This window comes from Brachyhypopomus gauderio, chromosome 1 (assembly GCF_052324685.1).
Source record: "Brachyhypopomus gauderio isolate BG-103 chromosome 1, BGAUD_0.2, whole genome shotgun sequence".
NCBI classification, from domain to species: Eukaryota; Metazoa; Chordata; class Actinopteri; order Gymnotiformes; family Hypopomidae; genus Brachyhypopomus; species Brachyhypopomus gauderio.
The window spans coordinates 3,754,484-3,775,816 of NC_135211.1; the positions used below are offsets into that span (position 1 = coordinate 3,754,484).

The window sequence follows — 21,333 nt, forward strand, 5'->3', positions numbered from 1 at the left end:
ACTCCTTTTTGATTTTGAACCATTACTTATCAACAAATCATATCTAAGAAAAAATGGACAGAAATTTATTTTGCTTTCTGAAACAGATTATAACATTATATATGTACCTGAAGTGAAGACAAAAAATGTCAGCAAAATTTTCAGTTGCAATAGTTTTTCTTAAAATCCCCAACACAAAAAGCTTGACTGTTCGACTGCTTCTATGACACAATTCTTGAACTATCCTTTCCAACAGATCCTACAATAGTGATTAAACTGAAATGACAACAAAAACAGTCCAATGCACATTGATAACCAAACTCTACAGATCATCCATTAGTGGAGATTAGCCAAACAAACTCAGCCGCACACTGCAATTCATTGAGATATTTGACTAATGGGGAAGTTCCAAGTGTCCTCCCTTTGGTGATATACATTAGACAGTGGACACTAATGCCTAACATTAGTCCCACACTGTCACACCTGTGTTTGTTTGTTCATGGGATTGTGGTCATATAAGTGTCCATGTGTATAAAAGGCCAGGATGGACAGTATTCAGACATTGAGCTAGAGTGTAGAAGCATCCAGATCATCTCCTCACACTGAAGCAACATGGAGCCCAGAGCCTCTCTCTACATTCTAGCCCTGCTGCTGGGTCTCTACCAGGCTCTCCCTCTCACAGAACATCAGCATGTGGACATCATTTCACACATTATCACCATCAACAATGGTCAGACAAGTTGCTGGTTGTTTTCTTTTTATTTTAACATGCTTCCTCTTAAGATGTATAAACATATTGATAAATACTAAACATTTTACTATGACAATGCTAAAACATTTCATTTGAAGTTCCTGTTATTTGGTTTTTGCAACCCAAATTCCTTTTTTGTCCATGATTGCATGAAGGATCTAGTGAACAGTTGGTGGAGGGAGACATACTTGTGCCAAGTACCAGGAATGCTCTGGTCTGCCGGAGTAACAACTGCTTTTGGCAAAAGTCTTCAACTGGAGTAGTGCAGGTCCCTTATGTCGTGAGCAATGATTTCTGTAAGTAAAACCTCCAGATTCAGGTTCAGGTTTTACATTGATGTTGATGTTATTTCTTAATGTTTTTGCTTGGTTCTTTTTCAGCTTCTTCTGACCTGAATGTAATTACCAGTGCCATGGCATCCTTCCACAGCAAAACCTGCATTCGCTTTGTTCGCAGAACGTTTGAACCTGATTACATCAGCATTCAGAACCTAAATGGGTGAGAGCAGGGAACTATTTGAATTATTTTACTTCTGTTATTCCTGTTTTGTACACATTGCCAATTGCTTGATGTCTGTGACCAGGACAGCCTTCTCCCTGTCTTTCAGGTGCTACTCTTCTATTGGCAGAACAGGTGGTTCTCAGGTGATCTCTCTCAGCAAAGACGGATGTGTGTACCATGGTATCGTTGAGCATGAGTTGAACCACGCGCTCGGTTTCTACCATGAGCATACCAGGAGCGACCGTGACAAGTATGTCAGGATCAACTGGGAAAACATTGACCCAGCAATGCAGTCCAATTTTAACAAGGAGAACACCAACAACCTCAACACACCATATGACTACACCTCCGTCATGCACTATGGAAGAACTGCTTTCTCTGTTAACGGCCAGTACACCATCACTCCTATTCCTGATGCTTCAGTGGTGATTGGACAGAGAGAGGAACTCTCCACCATTGATGTCAAGAGGATCAAAATTCTGTATAATTGCTAAAATTGACATCATATGATGTAAAATTTCTAAACAATACTTCCTCTGTTGCTCGACGTAGTGTGTAATCAAAAATGTAACAATGCAATTGTCATGCATCATGTGACTGTACAATATGTATTAATGTCATATAATAAAAGACTTCAAAGCAAATTAATCATGTTCAATGGTATGTATTCAGAAGGGTCTGAGCAGCAGTGCTGGGGGGCACAGCATGGCATTATACGTGGATGAATCGCATTTTGCTCTGAGAGCTTTAATTATGAGTATGTGTGCCATATTTTTGTCAAATGTGATTTTCACCCCAATCGAAATTTGTCCTCTGCATTTTCCCATCTGTGCACTTAGAACACACACACACAAGGGATTACTAGTAGGCTTTGTTGCACACGTGCCCAGAGTGGTGGGCAGCCCTAGCCCGCCGCCCAGGGAGCAGTTGGGGTTACGTGCCTTGCTCAAGGGCAACATCTCAGTTTTCTTGAACACACTACAACTTGGGCCTCCAGGCTCTGTATTTTACTCATAAAAGGCTAAATAAGAGCAGTGTAAATAAGTCTTAATCCTAGATTGAAAAATTGGGCTGGTAACTGAGCCTCAAATTGATGCTGTAAGGTTGTTTGATAAGTAAGAGTCTTCATAGGACAAAGATTTACAAATAGCTGTAATTGTAATAATTATATGGTCTAATGAAAACCCTCCATGTGGAGAGTACAGTCGACCACGTGGGTTATGATGTGAAATGAGGACACTGAGATCAGACCATGCTTTTTGCATCATTGGGTTCATGCAGTAGAACCTCTGTTTCATTGGAATTTAGAAGAAAACAGTGAGTTGCTGTCCATTGTTTTATGTCCTTTATTCAGTCATTGTTGTTAATATTACAGGCGTCATCAGGATTTGAAGATATATACAACTCAGTATCATTGACGTAACAATAGAAACACATATCATGTTTGCAAATAAATGTGCCTGACAGTAGTCTAATGAGAATTACATTGGCCATGGTATTGACCCTTGTGGGACACCATATTTTATGACTGGCAGCTCAGAGCATTCATTACATACAAAGATAAACTGAAAATTGTAACAGGGCAGCATGATCACCGAGACAAGTAAGATTACAAATCCAGACAGGCTGCACCCTGAGGTTTTTGTCACTCTTTGGTCTGGTGGTGACGCAATTGTTTGCTGAGAGTAGGACTTGGGTCCAAGACCATATATGGTTGCTGCCCTCAGCCTTTGGTACAAATTTTGTCAGAAGTGCGATGGTACTTTGATACTGTCACGTAGGGCAACGCCCCCTCTCGTAGCTGTCACTCTGGGTTCCCTCATGTCCGTGTTCCCTGCCTGTTTGTCCCGCCCTGCTCGTTGGTTTTGATTTCTCGTTTGTTACCACACCCCTGTGTCATTGTCATCACCTGCCCCTCGTTAGATTCCTTGTATTTAAGCCCCTGAGTCTCCCTTGTCCTTTGTCTGGTATTTTGTTTGATTGTTTTGACTAAGTTCTTGTTCAGCGTTGTACCCGACCGTTTTGTGTCCCTGTCTTTTGATTCCTCGCCTGTTACTCGTGTTCCCCTGTTTTGTAATGCCCGTGTTTGCATGTTTTTCGGACTGCCCTCCTGTGATCGACCCTGCCTGGCTTTCTGACGATGAGTATGGTATTCCCTTTAATAAATCTCGCTCCTCTCAGCGATTGTGTCCGTCTCCTCGCTCCGTAGCGCGAGCTACGTTACATATACCAACAGGACTGTTTCCATGGTTAAGAACCCATCTCTACTGTGACAGGATGGTTCAAAATCCATTGGAAAACCCTATTGAGGTGCATGGATGTGGTCCTGGATGTAAGGTGGAGGTGTGGGACAGACTGAAAGTGTGAAGTGCAGGGGAATGTTCTGGTAGCATCAGTGGAGATCATCACTCTCTGATGGAGAGGGTGATGTGATGGAGACTGCCACTCCAGAAGGTTTAATGGGTGCTCTAAGTTCAAATCATGAGAGCTGGCTCTTTGGCCTTGTGGTCAAAGCATGATTTTGTTGTGTGAGATTCATGTGGTCTTTGCCTTTGTCACAACCTTTTACAAGCGCTTCAAAATCTTATGCATTTTAGTTTTGATTTTGGATTTAATTCCATATTTTGCAAATATGGATGTTTGTAGCATCCTTGGACAAGCCAGGGAAATGACTCCTTTTTGATTTTGAACCATTACTCATCAACAAATCATATCTAAGAAAAAATGGACAGAAATTTATTTTGCTTTCTGAAACAGATTATAACATTATATATGTACCTGAAGTGAAGACAAAAAATGTCAGCAAAATTTTCAGTTGCAATAGCTTTTCTTAAAATCCCCAACACAAAAAGCTTGACTGTTCGACTGCTTCTATGACACAATTCTTGAACTATCCTTTCCAACAGATCCTACAATAGTGATTAAACTGAAATGACAACAAAAACAGTCCAATGCACATTGATAACCAAACTCTACAGATCATCCATTAGTGGAGATTAGCCAAACAAACTCAGCCGCACACTGCAATTCATTGAGATATTTGACTAATGGGGAAGTTCCAAGTGTCCTCCCTTTGGTGATATACATTAGACAGTGGACACTAATGCCTAACATTAGTCCCACACTGTCACATCTGTGTTTGTTTGTTCATGGGATTGTGGTCATATAAGTGTCCATGTGTATAAAAGGCCAGGATGGACAGTATTCAGACATTGAGCTAGAGTGTAGAAGCATCCAGATCATCTCCTCACACTGAAGCAACATGGAGCCCAGAGCCTCTCTCTACATTCTAGCCCTGCTGCTGGGTCTCTACCAGGCTCTCCCTCTCACAGAACCTCAGCATGTGGACATCATTTCACACATTATCACCATCAACAATGGTCAGACAAGTTGCTGGTTGTTTTCTTTTTATTTTAACATGCTTCCTCTTAAGATGTATAAACATATTGATAAATACTAAACATTTTACTATGACAATGCTAAAACATTTCATTTGAAGTTCCTGTTATTTGGTTTTTGCAACCCAAATTCCTTTTTTGTCCATGATTGCATGAAGGATCTAGTGAACAGTTGGTGGAGGGAGACATACTTGTGCCAAGTACCAGGAATGCTCTGGTCTGCCGGAGTAACAACTGCTTTTGGCAAAAGTCTTCAACTGGAGTAGTGCAGGTCCCTTATGTCGTGAGCAATGATTTCTGTAAGTAAAACCTCCAGATTCAGGTTCAGGTTTTACATTGATGTTGATGTTATTTCTTAATGTTTTTGCTTGGTTCTTTTTCAGCTTCTTCTGACCTGAATGTAATTACCAGTGCCATGGCATCCTTCCACAGCAAAACCTGCATTCGCTTTGTTCGCAGAACGTTTGAACCTGATTACATCAGCATTCAGAACCTAAATGGGTGAGAGCAGGGAACTATTTGAATTATTTTACTTCTGTTATTCCTGTTTTGTACACATTGCCAATTGCTTGATGTCTGTGACCAGGACAGTCTTCTCCCTGTCTTTCAGGTGCTACTCTTCTATTGGCAGAACAGGTGGTTCTCAGGTGATCTCTCTCAGCAAAGACGGATGTGTGTACCATGGTATCGTTGAGCATGAGTTGAACCACGCGCTCGGTTTCTACCATGAGCATACCAGGAGCGACCGTGACAAGTATGTCAGGATCAACTGGCAAAACATTGACCCATCAATGCAGTCCAATTTTAACAAGGAGAACACCAACAACCTCAACACACCATATGACTACACCTCCGTGATGCACTATGGAAGAACTGCTTTCTCTGTTAACGGCCAGTACACCATCACTCCTATTCCTGATGCTTCAGTGGTGATAGGGCAGAGAGAGGAACTCTCCACCATTGATGTCAAGAGGATCAAAATTCTGTATAATTGCTAAAATTGACATCATATGATGTAAAATTTCTAAACAATACTTCCTCTGTTGCTCGATCTAGTGTGTAATCAAAAATGTAACAATGCAATTGTCATGCATCATGTGATTGTACAATATGTACTAATGTCATATAATAAAAGACTTCAAAGCAAATTAATCATGTTCAATGGTATGTATTCAGAATGGTCTGAGCAGCAGTGCTGGGGGGCACAGCATGGCATTATACGTGGATGAATCGCATTTTGCTCTGAGAGCTTTAATTATGAGTATGTGTGCCATATTTTTGTCAAATGTGATTTTCACCCCAATCGAAATTTGTCCTCTGCATTTATCCATCTGTGCAGTTAGAACACACACACACACAAGGGATTACTAGGAGGCTTTGTTGCACACGTGCCCAGAGTGGTGGGCAGCCCTAGCTCGCCGCCCGGGGGGCAATTGAGGTTACGTGCCTTGCTCAAGGGCAACATCTCAGTTTTCTTGAACACACTATGACTTGGGCCTCCAGGCTCTGTATTTTACATACAAAAGGCTAAATGAGAGCTGTGTAAATAAGTCTTAAGCCTAGATTGAATAATTGGACTTGTAACTGATCCTCAAATTGATGTAAGGCTGTTTGATAAGTAAGAGTCTTCATAGGACAAAGATTTACAAATAGCTGTAATTGTAATAATTATACGGACTAATGAAAACCCTCCATGTGGAGAGTGCAGTCGACCAAGTGGGTTATGATGTGAAATGAGGACACTGTGAGATCAGACCATGCTTTTTGCATCATTGGGTTCATGCAGTAGAACCTCTGTTTCATTGGAATTTAGAAGAAAACAGTGAGTTGCTGTCCATTGTTTATGTCCTTTATTCAGTCATTGTTGTTAATATTACAGGCATAATCAGGATTTGAAGATATATACAACTGAGTATCATTGACGTAACAATGGAAACACATATCATGTTTGCAAATAAATGTGCCTGACAGTAGTCTAATGAGAATTACATGGCGTGGTATTGACCCTTGTGGGACACCATATTTTACAACTGGCAGCTCAGAGTATTCATTCCATACAAAGATACATTGACAATTGTAACAGGGCAGCATGATCACAGAGGCAAGTAAGATTACAAATACAGACAGGCTGCACCCTGAGGTTTTTGTCACTCTTTGGTCTGGTGGTGATGCACGTGTTTGCTGAGAGTAGGACCTGGGTCCAAGACAATCTATGGTTGCTGCCGTCAGCCTTTGGTACAAAGTTCGTCAGAAGTGGGATGGTACTTTGATACCAACGGGACTGTTTCCATGGTTAAGAACCCATCCCTACTGTGACAGGATGGTTCAAAACCCATTAAAAAAACCCTATTGAGGTGCATGGATGTGGTCCTGGATGTAAGGTGGAGGTGTGGGACAGACGGAAAGTGTAAAGTGCAGGGGAATGTTCTGGTAGCATCAGTGGAGATCATCACTCTCTGATGGAGAGGGTGATGTGATGGAGACTGCCACTCCAGAAGGTTTAATGGGTGCTCTAAGTTCTCATCATGAGAGCTGGCTCTTTGGCCTTCTGCTCAAGGCACCAGTTTGTTGCATGAGATTCATGTGGTCTCTGCCTTTATCACAAACTTTTACAAGCGCTTCAAAATCTTATGCATGCATCCAATGAGGATGGTGGTAAGTTGTTCCTGACACGCAGTCAAGTAAGCACTCACAGACAGAGAAAGAAAACCGGACTGAGGAATTAAATTTACCTATTTTTATTTCTCTGTCTGTGAGTGCTTACTTGACTGCGTGTCGGGAACACCTTACCACCATCCTCATTGGCGTTAGACAGAAATCGCCACTACAAAGTCTGAAAACTTTCTAACCCGACGGTAAGAAGGATTGCTCTGAAATATCTTGGATTACTTCACCCTGCTTCGGATACGTTGGATGTTTTCCTGTGGATGTGCAAAAAAGGATGAAATGGAAGCATAAATTAGGAAGGAAAGCAAGCAAGCAGGGTGTGTGAAAACCGATACTCGAAGGACTTTAAAAGTTGAAAGACTGTAGTGATTGTGGACTGCGTTTAACCCTTATATGGTCCAAGGGTCTGTGGGACCCATTTTTAAAAAATCAGCTTAAAAAAATTCTACAATTTTTTTTTTCGGAGTGTCTATTTGCACCCGGGTACAAGTAGCATTTGCCACACAGCGAGGCTATTTTCACCCCTTAATTAAAAAAAAAAAAAAGCGAACCCATCTGCGCATGTCTACCAATGAATGCGCGGGAGCGAAAAGGCGCAAATTCAAAGGAACCGAAACGGAGACAGTAGGAAACGGTAAGCAGAATTTGGTTAATAGTTATGTATAAAAGGTCCATCACTCAATTTAACTTTACATTTTAAGATATATATTTAAGAAATAGTGTGAGAATTATTATCCAACGAACACTGATATATTTTTGAGCTAATAGGAGCATAATAGTGGCGAACGTAAAGTGTTACCGGGTGGGGGGTGTAAAATGGACACAGCGAGAAAAAAAAGACAGATTTCAAGTGTGCAGAAACAGTCTAAATAGTCGTTTGAACTAACCTAGTGAAAACCGGGACATTAAATGATTTTTATTTTTTGCCGGGACCGAATATTAAAAAGAAGGAAAACCGGGACAAACCGGGACAGCGACGTGAAAACCGGGACAGGTGGCAACACTAACTGGCGCTACAGAGCTTGGAGGCAGACACAAACGCTGAGGAGAGCGAGATTTATTAAGAGGAATGATCATGATCAAAGTCGTTCAAACAGGCAGGGGTCATAACGGGCGAGCCATCCAGGTTTGACAAATAAACAGGCATGACGATACTAAGAATTAAACTAAGACACCGAACGAACACTTTAAACCAAACACGGGGTAAACGCATACAAACTAGAAAATCAGGCTACAGAAAACACAGACGACTGAGCAACGAAATGAGTAGAACTCACAGACCAGGAAGCGTAGAACACTGAACAAAGAGCATGAATAACAAGAGCACAACACGACCAAAGAGCATGAATAACAAGAGCACAAACTAACCAAATAGAACAAAACAACCAATAACCGATAAGTGAAACACTGGGACTATAAATACACAGAACTAAACTAGACACACAGGTGAAGACACTGATGACACGGGCGTGTCAGACGAGGGGAAACCATGGAGACAGACACGCAGGGAACAACACAGACACAAGGACAGGAACCCGAAGTGACAGAGAGGGGGGTGTAGCCCTACGTGACAGTCGCATTGCTATCTTACAAAAACAATTTTGTCCAGTCTATTTTTTGAGTTTTGTGTAAAATTATATAACTTTGTCTTTTTGTTCTCTATTTTTGTGTTGTTTCAGTACACACAAAGGACATGAATGTGTATAACAAAAGATGTACAGTCCTTTTGAATTAAGGTTTTTGCATGACAGAGTCAATATGCCAGACTTATAATGTAATGACTATTTTATATAAGCTAATATTTGTGTTTTCTCCCAAGAAGGAAGAAAAGCTAAAGAACATTTGTGAAGGATACTCCTTCGACAGTTGTGAGGAATTCCAGAGAGCACTGAGATTATGGAGTGAAGAGGGCTACCATCCAATGCACAAAATTAAAATTTATTTAAACATGATGTAAATAATAAAAACCCCAATTTATTTCTTTAAAAAATGTACAAACCATCCAGAAAAAATGAATTAGTCATAGAATCTGTCTTCTGCATTCTGTGAAATTAAATAAAATTAAAGAGGCTGATAATGTACTGGCAGGAAGAATATTTGTATACATCATACTGTAACGCTGGCGACTGGGTGAAGGACGAGACACAGAATCCTGTTCGCTACAGACGTTACTTTATTTGTCTTTACACATATAGCGCAGACAGCGCACGTTTAACACTCATATAGAGACACGTAGACTCAAACAACGACGAGCACAAGACACTGCGTGAACGCACATTAAATAGACAAACTACATAAACCCCACATGATGACGAGACGAGCCACAGGTAAAACGAATTATCACAGGACGCAACCGCACCCACGGAGATCCACTGACGCAGACGACGTAAACACACGCCCAAAGGGAGGGGTCGGGGACCATAACGTGACACATACAATGTGGTGTACATATCAGGGTGCTACAGACAGATATTAACTTGTGTTACATTTTGTTTTAACATTATTTATCACTGGCAGTGTATATTACATGTAGTATTTACCATGTGATTACTGCAATTAGCGGTAAGCGACTTAGGATAATTAAATTGCTATTTAAATTCTAAGCATGGTAAAGAAAAAGACTCACAAGTGAAAAACAAAATTCAAACAGGTCTACCCCATAACCCCAAATAAAAGTATCTTCACTTCTTGTAAAATAATTTGTAAGTAAAATGGAACACAAAAGAATAGTACTAATCTTTGATAAATCAAAATGTTGGGTGCAAATAGTACACACTGCTACGTATAGCCGGGTGCAAATAGCACACACTGCTGCATATACCCGGGTGCAAATAGCACACACTGCTATGTACACCCGGGTGCAAATAGCACACACTGCTGCATATACCCGGGTGCAAATAGCACACACTGCTATGTACACCCGGGTGCAAATAGCACACACTGCTGCATATACTCGGGTGCAAATAACACATACTGCTGCATATACCCGGGTGCAAATAGCATCTGCCTTTTTTTTTTCAAACTGAGATTCATTGGTCCTTGGCTCATTTTCTGTGAGCAACATAAATCAGAAAATATTTTCAATGACCACCCCCCCGTACCCCCCCCTTCACATTTGTATTACATACAGGGTCCAGGGTCCACTGGGCCCTGGGCTAGTCAAAGTGGGCAATCAACATTGGGTTGGGTAGTTGATAGTCGTCTGTATGACTTTAAAGGATATACAAACAAAGGACAGAGGAGTTTGGCATGCAAAGGTGAGCAACCATCAACACTTTTGATGGTTGTCACATCAGGGGTTGATTGCATATTGTCAGACAGCAGACGAAGAATCTCTATAGAGACAAAGGGGTGAGATCTGAAAGAAGCATCTTTTCTCTCAGCCCTCATTATCCCTCCCTCCTCTCTGGACCTGTATGTGTGTGTGTGTGTGTGTGTGTGTGTGTGTGTGTGTGTGTGTGTGTGTGTGTGTGTGTATGTGTGTGTGAGTGTGTGTTTCATCCAATCATGGGGACATGATGCTATAAATGCTAAAAATGCTATAAAAGATGGCAAAGCGATTCTCAGTTCAGACTGCCTTACAGCTGCTATTGGAAGAGACAGAGGATTTTGAGGGTGATTCAGAAGAAGAAATTTCAGGATCACATTTCTGAAATATCAGAGTCTGATAGTGATAATGAAAAGGAGGATGAGCAGCAGCCAGCTCCGTTAGCACCAGCCCGTCAGCAGCTAGCCATAGGACCAGCCTGTCAGCCAGCATGATTTATGATTCATTTCCTTATTGTGTTACATTTTAATAAAAAAGTAACTAATAAATAAATGAGAGCAAACTAATTTAACATATGTATTGTTTATTTTACTTGCAATTGGGCTAAATCTGCTGATTATTTTAACAAAAAATGCAATGGGTCCCCCACACCCTGCTGGACCCCAAGAAGGTAGACCACGCCCGGATCTCATCAGGGTTAAATCACAATGTCGGAATGCGAGATGGTACAAGACCCGGCTGAGTTAGTAAAGATCAAGATTGCCTCCCGCCGTGGCAAGTTAAGTGTCTGCACGAAACAAATCAATGAAATTCGGACTTTGTTGGTTCAAAACGGAGAAATGGAACAAGTTGAAGGAAAGGTGACGGCACTGTTGCTAAGTATTCAGTCGTTTAAAACATCACACTGCAAAGTGCAATCATTACTGTTGGAGGATGAAACCGAAAGTGACACGGACTGGTTCAATGGAAAATTGCAGGACATTGAGGATTTCCTTGAAAAAGTGAACATTTGGAGAATGGAACAAAACAAACTGCAGTCAACCATACAGCCACAGGACAGCGTTTCTAACGTTTCCAGGACTTCTAGGTCTTCGAGGGCCTCGTCTGCAGCGAAGATGGCACTGGCCGAGAAGGCTGCTCTGGAGGCATGGAGTAAAGCACTGCCAGCACTTCAGGTAACGCTATGAATGAGTATTATGATTCCCGTATGGAGGAGTCGAGTAAGCCTGTCCTCTCTCCCCTCGACTTTGCACCTGTGGCGGCTGTTCCTAAAACACCACTCCAGCGAGCAGTGCAACATCTAAAAAGCAGCTCCAGGGGTATCGCGCCATCCACCACAAACCAGCAGCAACGATGTGGCGGAATCAACACCACTCCAGCCACCGACACAGAGCTGAACAGGCAGAGAGACCTTACAGAAATAATGGTGAGACAGCTAAATCTTTCCATTTTACTAAAAAGAGAAGTGCCTACTTTTAGTGGTAATCCCTTGTCATTCCAGCCGTTTATGCTTGCCTTTGAGCATTCTATTGAAAAAAATACTGTTGATTATTAAGACAGATTGTACTTTTTAGAGCAGTTCACTGATGGCCCAGCAAAGAATATCGTCAAAAGGTGCATGCATATGGATGCCCTCCAAGGTTATGCCAAGGCAAAAAAGCTCTTGATACTCATTTTGGAAATGAAACGAAAATTGCAAATGCATACTTAGACAAGGCTTTTAATTGGGCAACACTGAAAGTTGATGATGGAAAGGCTCTCCTTGAATATGTACTATATTTAAGAGAATGTCTTACTGCCATGCAAAATCTGGACCATTTGGATGAACTGAATGTAACATCTAATCTTAAACTGCTCATCTCCAAATTACCCTACAAACTCTGTGAACGCTGGCGAACCACAGTGTATGAAAAATCCCAACAAAACAACACACGGATTAAGTTCGTTCATCTTGTGGAGTTCATAGAACGCCAGTCTACCATCTTACTCCATCCAGTGTTTGGTGACATCAGAGATAACCCAATCAGCAAGCCCATCTCTAGAGCCAAGCCTAGTGCAAAGTCTCAAAAGAGTGGAAGCAGCTTCATGACCTCTGTCACCTTGTCTAACCCTCAGTTAACAGCACAAACAGCTAAGACGCAGCAAACCAACAAGCACGTTCCAGCGTCAATGACATGCAGTTGCTGTTCAGATAGGCACGACATCACTGACTGTGAAAATTTCAAATCACAGGCACATGAAGAGAAAGTAGAATATCTGAAGAGAAATGGCTACTGTTTTGGGTGTCTAAAAAAGGACATCTTAGCAGGAACTGCCTCAATAGGGCCATTTGTGAGCTGTGCAAGCATAAACATCATACCTTACTGAACATTACCTGTGAGTATACTGTCAAAACTCAGGCGCCTGTTAATAGCGCACTCATCTCAGCTAGTCATGTTACAGGGGCCAGTCACTGTGCATTGGCCATTGTGCCAGTCATCATTGAGTCACCCAAAAGCTCCAGATCCATAATGACCTACGCATTCCTTGACCCGGGCAGCTCAGCAACTTTCTGCTCTGACAAGCTCATGCACCAGCTTAACGTCAGCGGACGCAGGACTGAGGTGGCCCTGAAAACGATGGGACAGGAGCAAATGGTGAGATGCTATGAGCTCAAAGGTCTTAAAGTTGGCAACATTGATGGCAGTGTGTTCCTTCAGTTACCCATTGTATACACACAAGCCAAAATCCCAGTGTCAAAGGACCATTTGGTTACAGCAAACGACATCAAAAGATGGCCGTACCTCAGTGGCATAACCCTGGACAGCATTGATGCTGATATAGAGCTACTGATCGGCATGGACGTACCGAAGGCGATGGAACCATGGGATGTTTTAAATAGCCAAAATGATGGACCATATGCAGTCAGGACATTACTTGGATGGGTGGTCAATGGTCCACTCAATTCCTGCGCTGCTATGGAAAGAGGTGACAAGGGACCCGCAACAGTTAACCGAATCACATTGGAGAACATAAGAGAGACGCTTATTAGACAATACAACCATGATTTCCCTGAAAAGGAATGTGAAGAGGAAACCGAGATGTCCGTTGAGGATAAAAAATTCATGGATGTGACGACAAGGTCAGTCGTGCTTAGAAATGGTCGCTATCATTTATCTTTACCTTTTCGCAATGAAGCTGTACATATGCCAGACAACCAGCAGATGGCAGTACAACGTACAGTGGGTCTAGCTAGAAAATTTAAGAAAGATTCTGCTTTCGCTAGTGAGTACACCACATTTATGGAAGATGTGCTCAGCAAGGGCTATGCAGAAAAGGTGCCTACATGCCAGCTGCAAAGGAATGATGGAATGGTCTGGTATATACCTCATCACGCAGTCTACCACAAGCAGAATGGCAAGTTGAGAGTTGTATTCGACTGCTCTGCATCTTATAAGGGCAAATCACTGAACACAGAACTTCTCCAGGGTGCGGACCTGGCGAATCCACTGCTGGGTGTTCTTCTGAGATTTAGAGAAGAAAGGATTGCTGTAATGGCCGACATCGAGGCAATGTACTGTCAAGTACGTGTTCATGAACATCACTGTGACTTCCTCCGATTCCTCTGGTGGCCACAGGGGGATACAAGCAAGCCATTGGAAGCGTACAGGATGAAGGTTCATCTTTTCGGTGCTGTGTCATCTCCAAGCATCGCCAATTATGCCCTGAAAAAAAACAGCAGTTGACAACTCAGAGCAGTTTAGTGCAACAACTCTTGACACCATCAAACATAGTTTTTATGTAGATGACTGCCTTCGATCTGTGGCATCTGTGATGGAGGCTATCCAGCTTACGCACAACCTTAGGGAAGCATGCGCCCAAGGAGGATTTACCCTAAACAAGTGGGTAAGTAACAGCTGTGAGGTCCTTGCTACAACTGTGCTGAAATACATTCACAACGAAACCAAAAGGTTCCGCACCTATGTTGCTAACCGCATTGCAATAATCCACAGCCTCTCGCAAGCACACCAGTGGAGGTATGTCTGCTCGAAGGACAATCCGGCAGATGATGCCTCACGTGGACTCTATATTGAACCACTCTTGGCATCCAACAGATGGCTCCACGGTCCTCCCTTGCTTTCAAGAAGGGAATCAGATTGGCCTGATATGCCAGAAGATCTGAGCTACATACCCAGCTGTGCTGTAGAGGTAAAACATGCCATTACTGTCAATTGTGTGAAGATGGAGATTAATGCAACTTCATCCCTGATTCAGTACTTCTCCTCTTGGAGGAAACTACTTAGAGCTGTTGCCTGGTTGCTGAAGCTCAAACGCATCCTTCTGCATCGAAGTCGAAAGGACAGAGACAAAGTGACATCCACATGCCAAGGTGAGCAAGAGCAAAAATGCTTAACTGTGGATGATTTGGATGAAGCAGAAAAGGCAATCATTTGTTATGAACAGCACTGCCACCTGGATGCAGAATTGAAATTGATGAAAATGAACAAACCAGTGAAATCTGATAGCCTTGTATTCAGACTGGATCCATTCATTGACAATGGCATCATGAGGGTTGGAGGACGGATAGGTAAAGCACCGATATCCGTAAACACAAAGAATCCAATCATACTCCCCAAGTCATCACATATATCCAAGTTGATCCTGAGGGATATTCATCAGCAAAATGGACATTCAGGAAGAAATCACATGCTATCAAAACTTAGACAAAAATTCTGGCTCCCTTCGGCTAACTCTTGTGCTAGACACATTGTTAGATCTTGTGTGTTTTGCAGACGGATGCAGGCCAGACCTGGAATGCAGAAAATGGTGGAATTGCCACAGGATCGGATTACTCCCAACTTGCCACCATTTTCCCATGTGGGTATTGACTTCTTTGGTCCGGTGGAGGCCAAGAGTGGTCACTCACGGGTAAAGCGCTGGGGAGTATTCTTCACCTGTCTGGTAAGCCGGGCAATCCATCTAGAAGTAGCATGGAGTCTGGATACCAGTGCTTGCATGAATGCAGTCCGGCGGTTCCTGTGTCGGAGAGGTCAGGTGCTTACCATCAGAACAGACTGTGGCACCAACTTCACCTCCGCACAGAAGGAACTGGAAATGGCACGGAATCAGCTGGATAAAGAAAAGATTCAGGAATTCCTGCTAAAAAACCATGTCAAGTGGCTGTTCAATCCACCATATGCAGCTCATTTCGGAGGAGCATGGGAAAGACTTATCCGCCTGGTTAAGAAGACACTTCTCTCGATTGTACGATAACAAACACTGGCCGGCGAAATGATGCAAACAGCCTTTTGTGAAAAGGAATGCATTCTCAATGACCGACCGCTTACTATAACCTCTAGTGACCCAAATGATCTCACACCCTTGACACCAAACCACCTACTGCAGTTGAAGAGTGAACCGTTGCCACCTCCTGGTCTCTTTAGTAAAAATGATGTGTACAGCAGGAAATGGTGGAAATATGTCCAATACCTGGCAGATCAGTTCTGGTAAAGGTGGACTATGGAATACCTTCCACTACTGCAAGAACGACAGAAGTGGCTCCACACTGAAATGAATTTCAAAATCAATGACATTGTGGTGCTGGTAGACCCAGCAGCACCTAGGAATTCTTGGCCCCTGGGTAGGGTGGTTAAGACCCTGCCTGGCCCCAAAGGTCTTGTGCGAAGCGTATTGGTGCAAACAAAGACCAACGTGCTGCAGAGACCCATCAGTAAGCTTTGCTTTCTTCTCGAAGGTGATGAAGCACCTTCAGAGAGGCTCTGATTGCACACTTGCAGTACTGACAAATCTAAATATTCCTGTGCGTGCTCTCACACCAGCCCATACACTTACACCTACGGACTTTCACAGGTGGCGCTACATGTACATTGGACTTGGACTTGATCAGTTACCTTTTTTAACTTTACTGAAATAAAAAACAAAAAAGGGGGGGGGGGACCCGAATGGAAACAAAATGTAAGACTAGCATTTCATTTGGTGTTTCTTGGTTTTTTATGGTTACCTTTGTGTATGGGCTAATGTATTGTGTATTAGGTTTTGGAACACCTGTATTGTATAGCCTTTATTGAGTACGTATGGCTCCCTTTCATTATGGTTTAGAATTGTCCTGCAGTAACAGTGACAATTAGGGGCCAGTGTGTTGGAGCCATATTTGTGAATTGTACATCATGTTGATGGTAACTTATAATACACATAAATTAGTGGTATACTTACCTGACATGTTTGCATTTTTATACATATCTGTCTGTCTATGCCTATCCTATTTTTATTTCTCTGTCTGTGAGTGCTTACTTGACTGCGTGTCGGGAACAACTTACCACCATCCTCATTGGCGTTAGACAGAAATCGCCACTACATATGCATTTTATACTTTTGCCAATTAATTTAATTTAATTTAATTTCATATTTTGCAAATATGGATGTTTGTAGCATCCTTGGACAAGCCAGGGAAATGCCTACTTTTTATTTTGAACCATTACTTATCAACAAATCATTCTAAGAAAAAATGGACAGAAATTGATTTTGCTTTTTGAAACAGATTATAACTAGTGGTGGGACTTTAACGCGGTATTTTCGATTAATTAATTACAGGAAAGTTAACGCACTAAAAAAATTTACGCATTTTAACGCATTTAACGCACGAGACACTTTTTGCACCATGGAATGTTTCTCAGTACGCGAGTTCCGGGCATACAGATTATGGACACACAATAAGATCATGATGGAGATGACTGAAGAGGCTACGCCTGTGGATGGGAAATTAAAAAATATGAAACTTCCAGATGGAAGTACAAACAAAAATAGTGTTATTTACACTTTATGTAGGAAGGAGTTCGCTTATCACAGGAGCACTTCCACCCTTCATTACCACCTCAACGCAAAACATGTTGCGGCTAAAGCTGGGCATACACTGTGCGATATTTTAAATCGTGTACTCAGCTCCAGCTCAAACTGTACGACTAAATCGCAGGGAGAGTTGGCTCGTGGAGCTGCTTCAACAGTGCGATACTCTCACGAGGAGCGATTTGAATTTCAAACATGTTTGATGTTCTTGCGACGCTACGATTTCTGATTGGGAGTTGGTCGTGAGGTGTGAATCGCTCCTCGTTTACCTGTGTGAACTATATGATGCACGACACGCGATTGAGCCGAAACGAGTGAAAAATTGGCTGAAAATGGGCCAAAAATCGCACAGTGTACGCCCAGCTTAACGCGCAGGTCAGTAATGATAACTTAGCTGCTAAATGTATTCCTAGTACGATAGGGTGACCAAACGTCCGTAATTCACATCCTGTCCCGGGCGTCCCGGGTTTTTTTTTAAAGTGAGGAAATGTCCTGGTTTTTAAAGTACCTTCATTGGACCATTAAGTCTGGATTAAACTTTCGCGAGTGGCCGTAGCGCGCAACTCCGCACGCGTTTATACATGACGCGTCACATTATTTGTGTTGTCCGCTCCCTGTGGTCGAAGATAAATGCTTACAAGAAGCGCTGCGAATTGCGTCAACTGATGCAAGTTACGAACTACCGTCCAGGGGTGAGTTTCCCAAAACGTTCTTAGCGCCAAGTACTTCTTAACCTCGTACGTAAGAACGAGGTTACGAAGTACTTAGCGCTAAGAACGTTTTGGGAAACTCACCCCAGAAAGACAATGTCGAAGAAAATCAAGCAGCTGTATGATGAGGAAAGAATTAAAACAGGTTATTGTGAAGAGTGCCACAAATGTGGCTCTGATTGGGGATCACTGGACCTCTGTTAGCAACAAGAATGATCTTGGTGTGACAGCTCATATTATAGATGATGAATCTATAGATGATGAAGATCCAGTCATTTGCTTTGAGCATGCAGAAGACCACTTATAGGCACTATGAAAATGCCTGTGGCAGAGGCCTGGGAAATTAAAGAAAAATATACCATCTAAAATGGTATTAAAAAACATCTTCTGATTTATTCAATTCTTCCAATATCCTGAGCAAAACATTTTTGGTCAGAATTTCCAATGTTCTGAACTGTTTTCTGCACACTACACATATATTGGTCTGTGTAGTAGACTGGTGGAAAAATAAACAAGATGTTGAAGTTTATGATTATGTTCATTGATTCATTCATCATTCAAACTTAAATTAATATTTCTCATGTTAAATACTGAAATGCGATTAAAATGCAATTAATTTCGATTAATTAATTACAAAGCTTCCAATTAATTCGATTAATTTTTTTAATCGCGTCCCACCCCTAATTATAACATTATATATGTACCTGAAGACAAAAAATGTCAGCAAATTTTTAAGTTGCAATAGTTTTTCTTAAAATCTCCAACATGAAAAGCTTGACTGCTTCTATGACACAATTGTTGAACTATCCTTTCCAACAGATCCTACAATAGTGATTAAACTGAAATGACAACAAAAACAGTCCAATGCACAGTGATAAACAAACTCTACAGATCATCCATTAGTGGAGATTAGCCAAACAAACTCAGCCGCAGACTGCAATTCATTGAGATATTTGACTAATGGGGAAGTTCCAAGTGTCCTCCCTTTGGTGATATACTTTAGACAGTGGACACTAATGCCTAACATTAGTCCCAAACTGTCACACCTGTGTTTGTTTGTTCATGGGATTGTGGTCATATAAGTGTCCATGTGTATAAAAGGCCAGGATGGACAGTATTCAGACATTGAGCTAGAGTGTAGAAGCATCCAGATCATCTCCTCACACTGAAGCAACATGGAGCCCAGAGCCTCTCTCTACATTCTAGCCCTGCTGCTGGGTCTCTACCAGGCTCTCCCTCTCACAGAACCTCAGCATGTGGACATCATTTCACGCATTATCACCATCAACAATGGTCAGACAAGTTGCTGGTTGTTATCTTTTTATATTAACATTTTGTTTGAAGTTCCTGTTTGGTTTTTGCAACACAAATTTCTTTTTGTTCCATGATTGTATGAAGGATCTAGTGAAGAGTTGGTGGAGGGAGACATACATTTGCCAAGAACCAGGAATGCTCTGGACTGCCCGAGTAACAAATGCTTTTGGCAGAAGTCTTCAACTGGAGTAGTGCAGGTCCCTTATGTCGTGAGCAATGATTTCTGTAAGTAAAACCTCCAGATTCAGGTTCAGGTTTTACATTGATGTTGATGTTATTTCTTAATGTTTTTGCTTGGTTCTTTTTCAGCTTCTTCTGACCTGAATGTAATTACCAGTGCCATGGCATCCTTCCACAGCAAAACCTGCATTCGCTTTGTTCGCAGAACGGTTGAACTTGATTACATCAGCATTCAGAACCTAAATGGGTGAGAGCAGGGAACTATTTGAATTATTTTACTTCTGTTATTCCTGTTTTGTACACATTGCCAATTGCTTGATGTCTGTGACCACGACAGTCTTCTCTCTGTCTTTCAGGTGCTACTCTGCTATTGGCAAAACAGGTGGTTCTCAGGTGATCTCTCTCAGCACAAGCGGATGTGTGTACCATGGTATCGTTGAGCATGAGTTGAACCATGCGCTCGGTTTCTACCATGAGCATACCAGGAGCGACCGTGACAAGTATGTCAGGATCAACTGGGAAAACATTGACCCATCAATGCAGTACAATTTTAACAAGGCGAACACCAACAACCTCAACACACCATATGACTACACCTCCGTGATGCACTATGGAAGAACTGCTTTCTCTGTTAACGGCCAGTACACCATCACTCCTATACCTGATGCTTCAGTGGTGATAGGGCAGAGAGAGGAACTCTCTACCATTGATGTCAAGAGGATCAAAATTCTGTATAATTGCTAAAATTGACCTTATATGATGTAAAATTTCTAAACAATACTTCCTCTGTTGCTCGACCTAGTGTGTAATCAAAAATGTTACAGTGCAATTGTCCTGCATCATGTGACTGTACAATATGTACTAATTTCATATAATAAAAGACTTCAAAGCAAATTAATCATGTTCAATGGAATGTATTCAGAATGGTCTGAGCAGCAGTGCTGGGGGGCACAGCATGGCATTATACGTGGATGAATCGCATCTTGCTCTGAGAGCTTTAATTATGAGTATGTGTGCCATATTTTTGTCAATTGTGATTTTCACCCCAATCGCAATTTGTCCTCCGCATTTACCCATCTGTGCACTTAGAACACACACACACAAGGGATTACTAGGTGGCTTTGTTGAACACATGCCCAGAGTGGTGGGCAGCCCTAGCCCGTCGCCCTGGAGCAGTTGGGGTTACGTGCCTTGCTCAAGGGCAACATCTCAGTTTTCTTGAACACACTACGACTTGGGCCTCCAGGCTCTGTACTTTACTCATAAAAGGCTAAATGAGAGCTGTGTAAATAAGTCTTAATCCTAGATTGAAAAATTGGGCTTGTAACTGAGCCTCAAATTGATGCTGTAAGGTTGTTTGATGAGTAAGAGTCTTCATAGGACAAAGATTTACAAATAGCTGTAATTGTAATAATTATATGGTCTAATGAAAACCCTCCATGTGGAGAGTACAGTCGACCACGTGGGTTATGATGTGAAATGAGGACACTGTGAGACCAGACCATGCTTTTTGCATCATTGGGTTCATGCAGTAGAACCTCTGTTTCATTGGAATTTAGAAGAAAACAGTGAGTTGCTGTCCATTGTTTATGTCCTTTATTCACTCATTGTTGTTAATATTACAGGCATAATCAGGATTTGAAGATATATACAACTGAGTATCATCGACGTAACAATAGAAACACATATATTGTTTGCAAATAAATGTGCCTGACAGTAGTC

At 41.9% G+C, this 21,333-nt stretch overlaps 3 protein-coding genes across 3 annotated transcripts; all 3 read left to right on the top strand.

Annotated features, from left to right (window-relative positions):
- The first annotated feature begins 591 nt into the window (after nucleotides 1–591).
- Nucleotides 592–1,725, top strand: LOC143526227 (hatching enzyme 1.2-like). Its single transcript, XM_077020874.1, has 4 exons — nucleotides 592–709; nucleotides 886–1,026; nucleotides 1,111–1,228; nucleotides 1,338–1,725. Exons 1-4 carry the CDS (start codon nucleotides 592–594, stop codon nucleotides 1,723–1,725), a joined length of 765 nt encoding a protein of 254 aa, XP_076876989.1.
- Nucleotides 1,726–4,421: 2,696 nt separating this feature from the next.
- Nucleotides 4,422–5,627, top strand: LOC143526236 (hatching enzyme 1.2-like). Its single transcript, XM_077020884.1, has 4 exons — nucleotides 4,422–4,611; nucleotides 4,788–4,928; nucleotides 5,013–5,130; nucleotides 5,240–5,627. The coding sequence occupies exons 1-4, from the start codon at nucleotides 4,494–4,496 to the stop codon at nucleotides 5,625–5,627; spliced, it is 765 nt and encodes a 254-aa protein (XP_076876999.1). The 5' UTR covers nucleotides 4,422–4,493.
- A 13,593-nt stretch (nucleotides 5,628–19,220) lies between these two features.
- LOC143526247 (hatching enzyme 1.2-like) lies at nucleotides 19,221–20,355 on the top strand. Its single transcript, XM_077020892.1, has 4 exons — nucleotides 19,221–19,410; nucleotides 19,516–19,656; nucleotides 19,741–19,858; nucleotides 19,968–20,355. The coding sequence occupies exons 1-4, from the start codon at nucleotides 19,293–19,295 to the stop codon at nucleotides 20,353–20,355; spliced, it is 765 nt and encodes a 254-aa protein (XP_076877007.1). The 5' UTR covers nucleotides 19,221–19,292.
- Nucleotides 20,356–21,333: the final 978 nt, after the last annotated feature.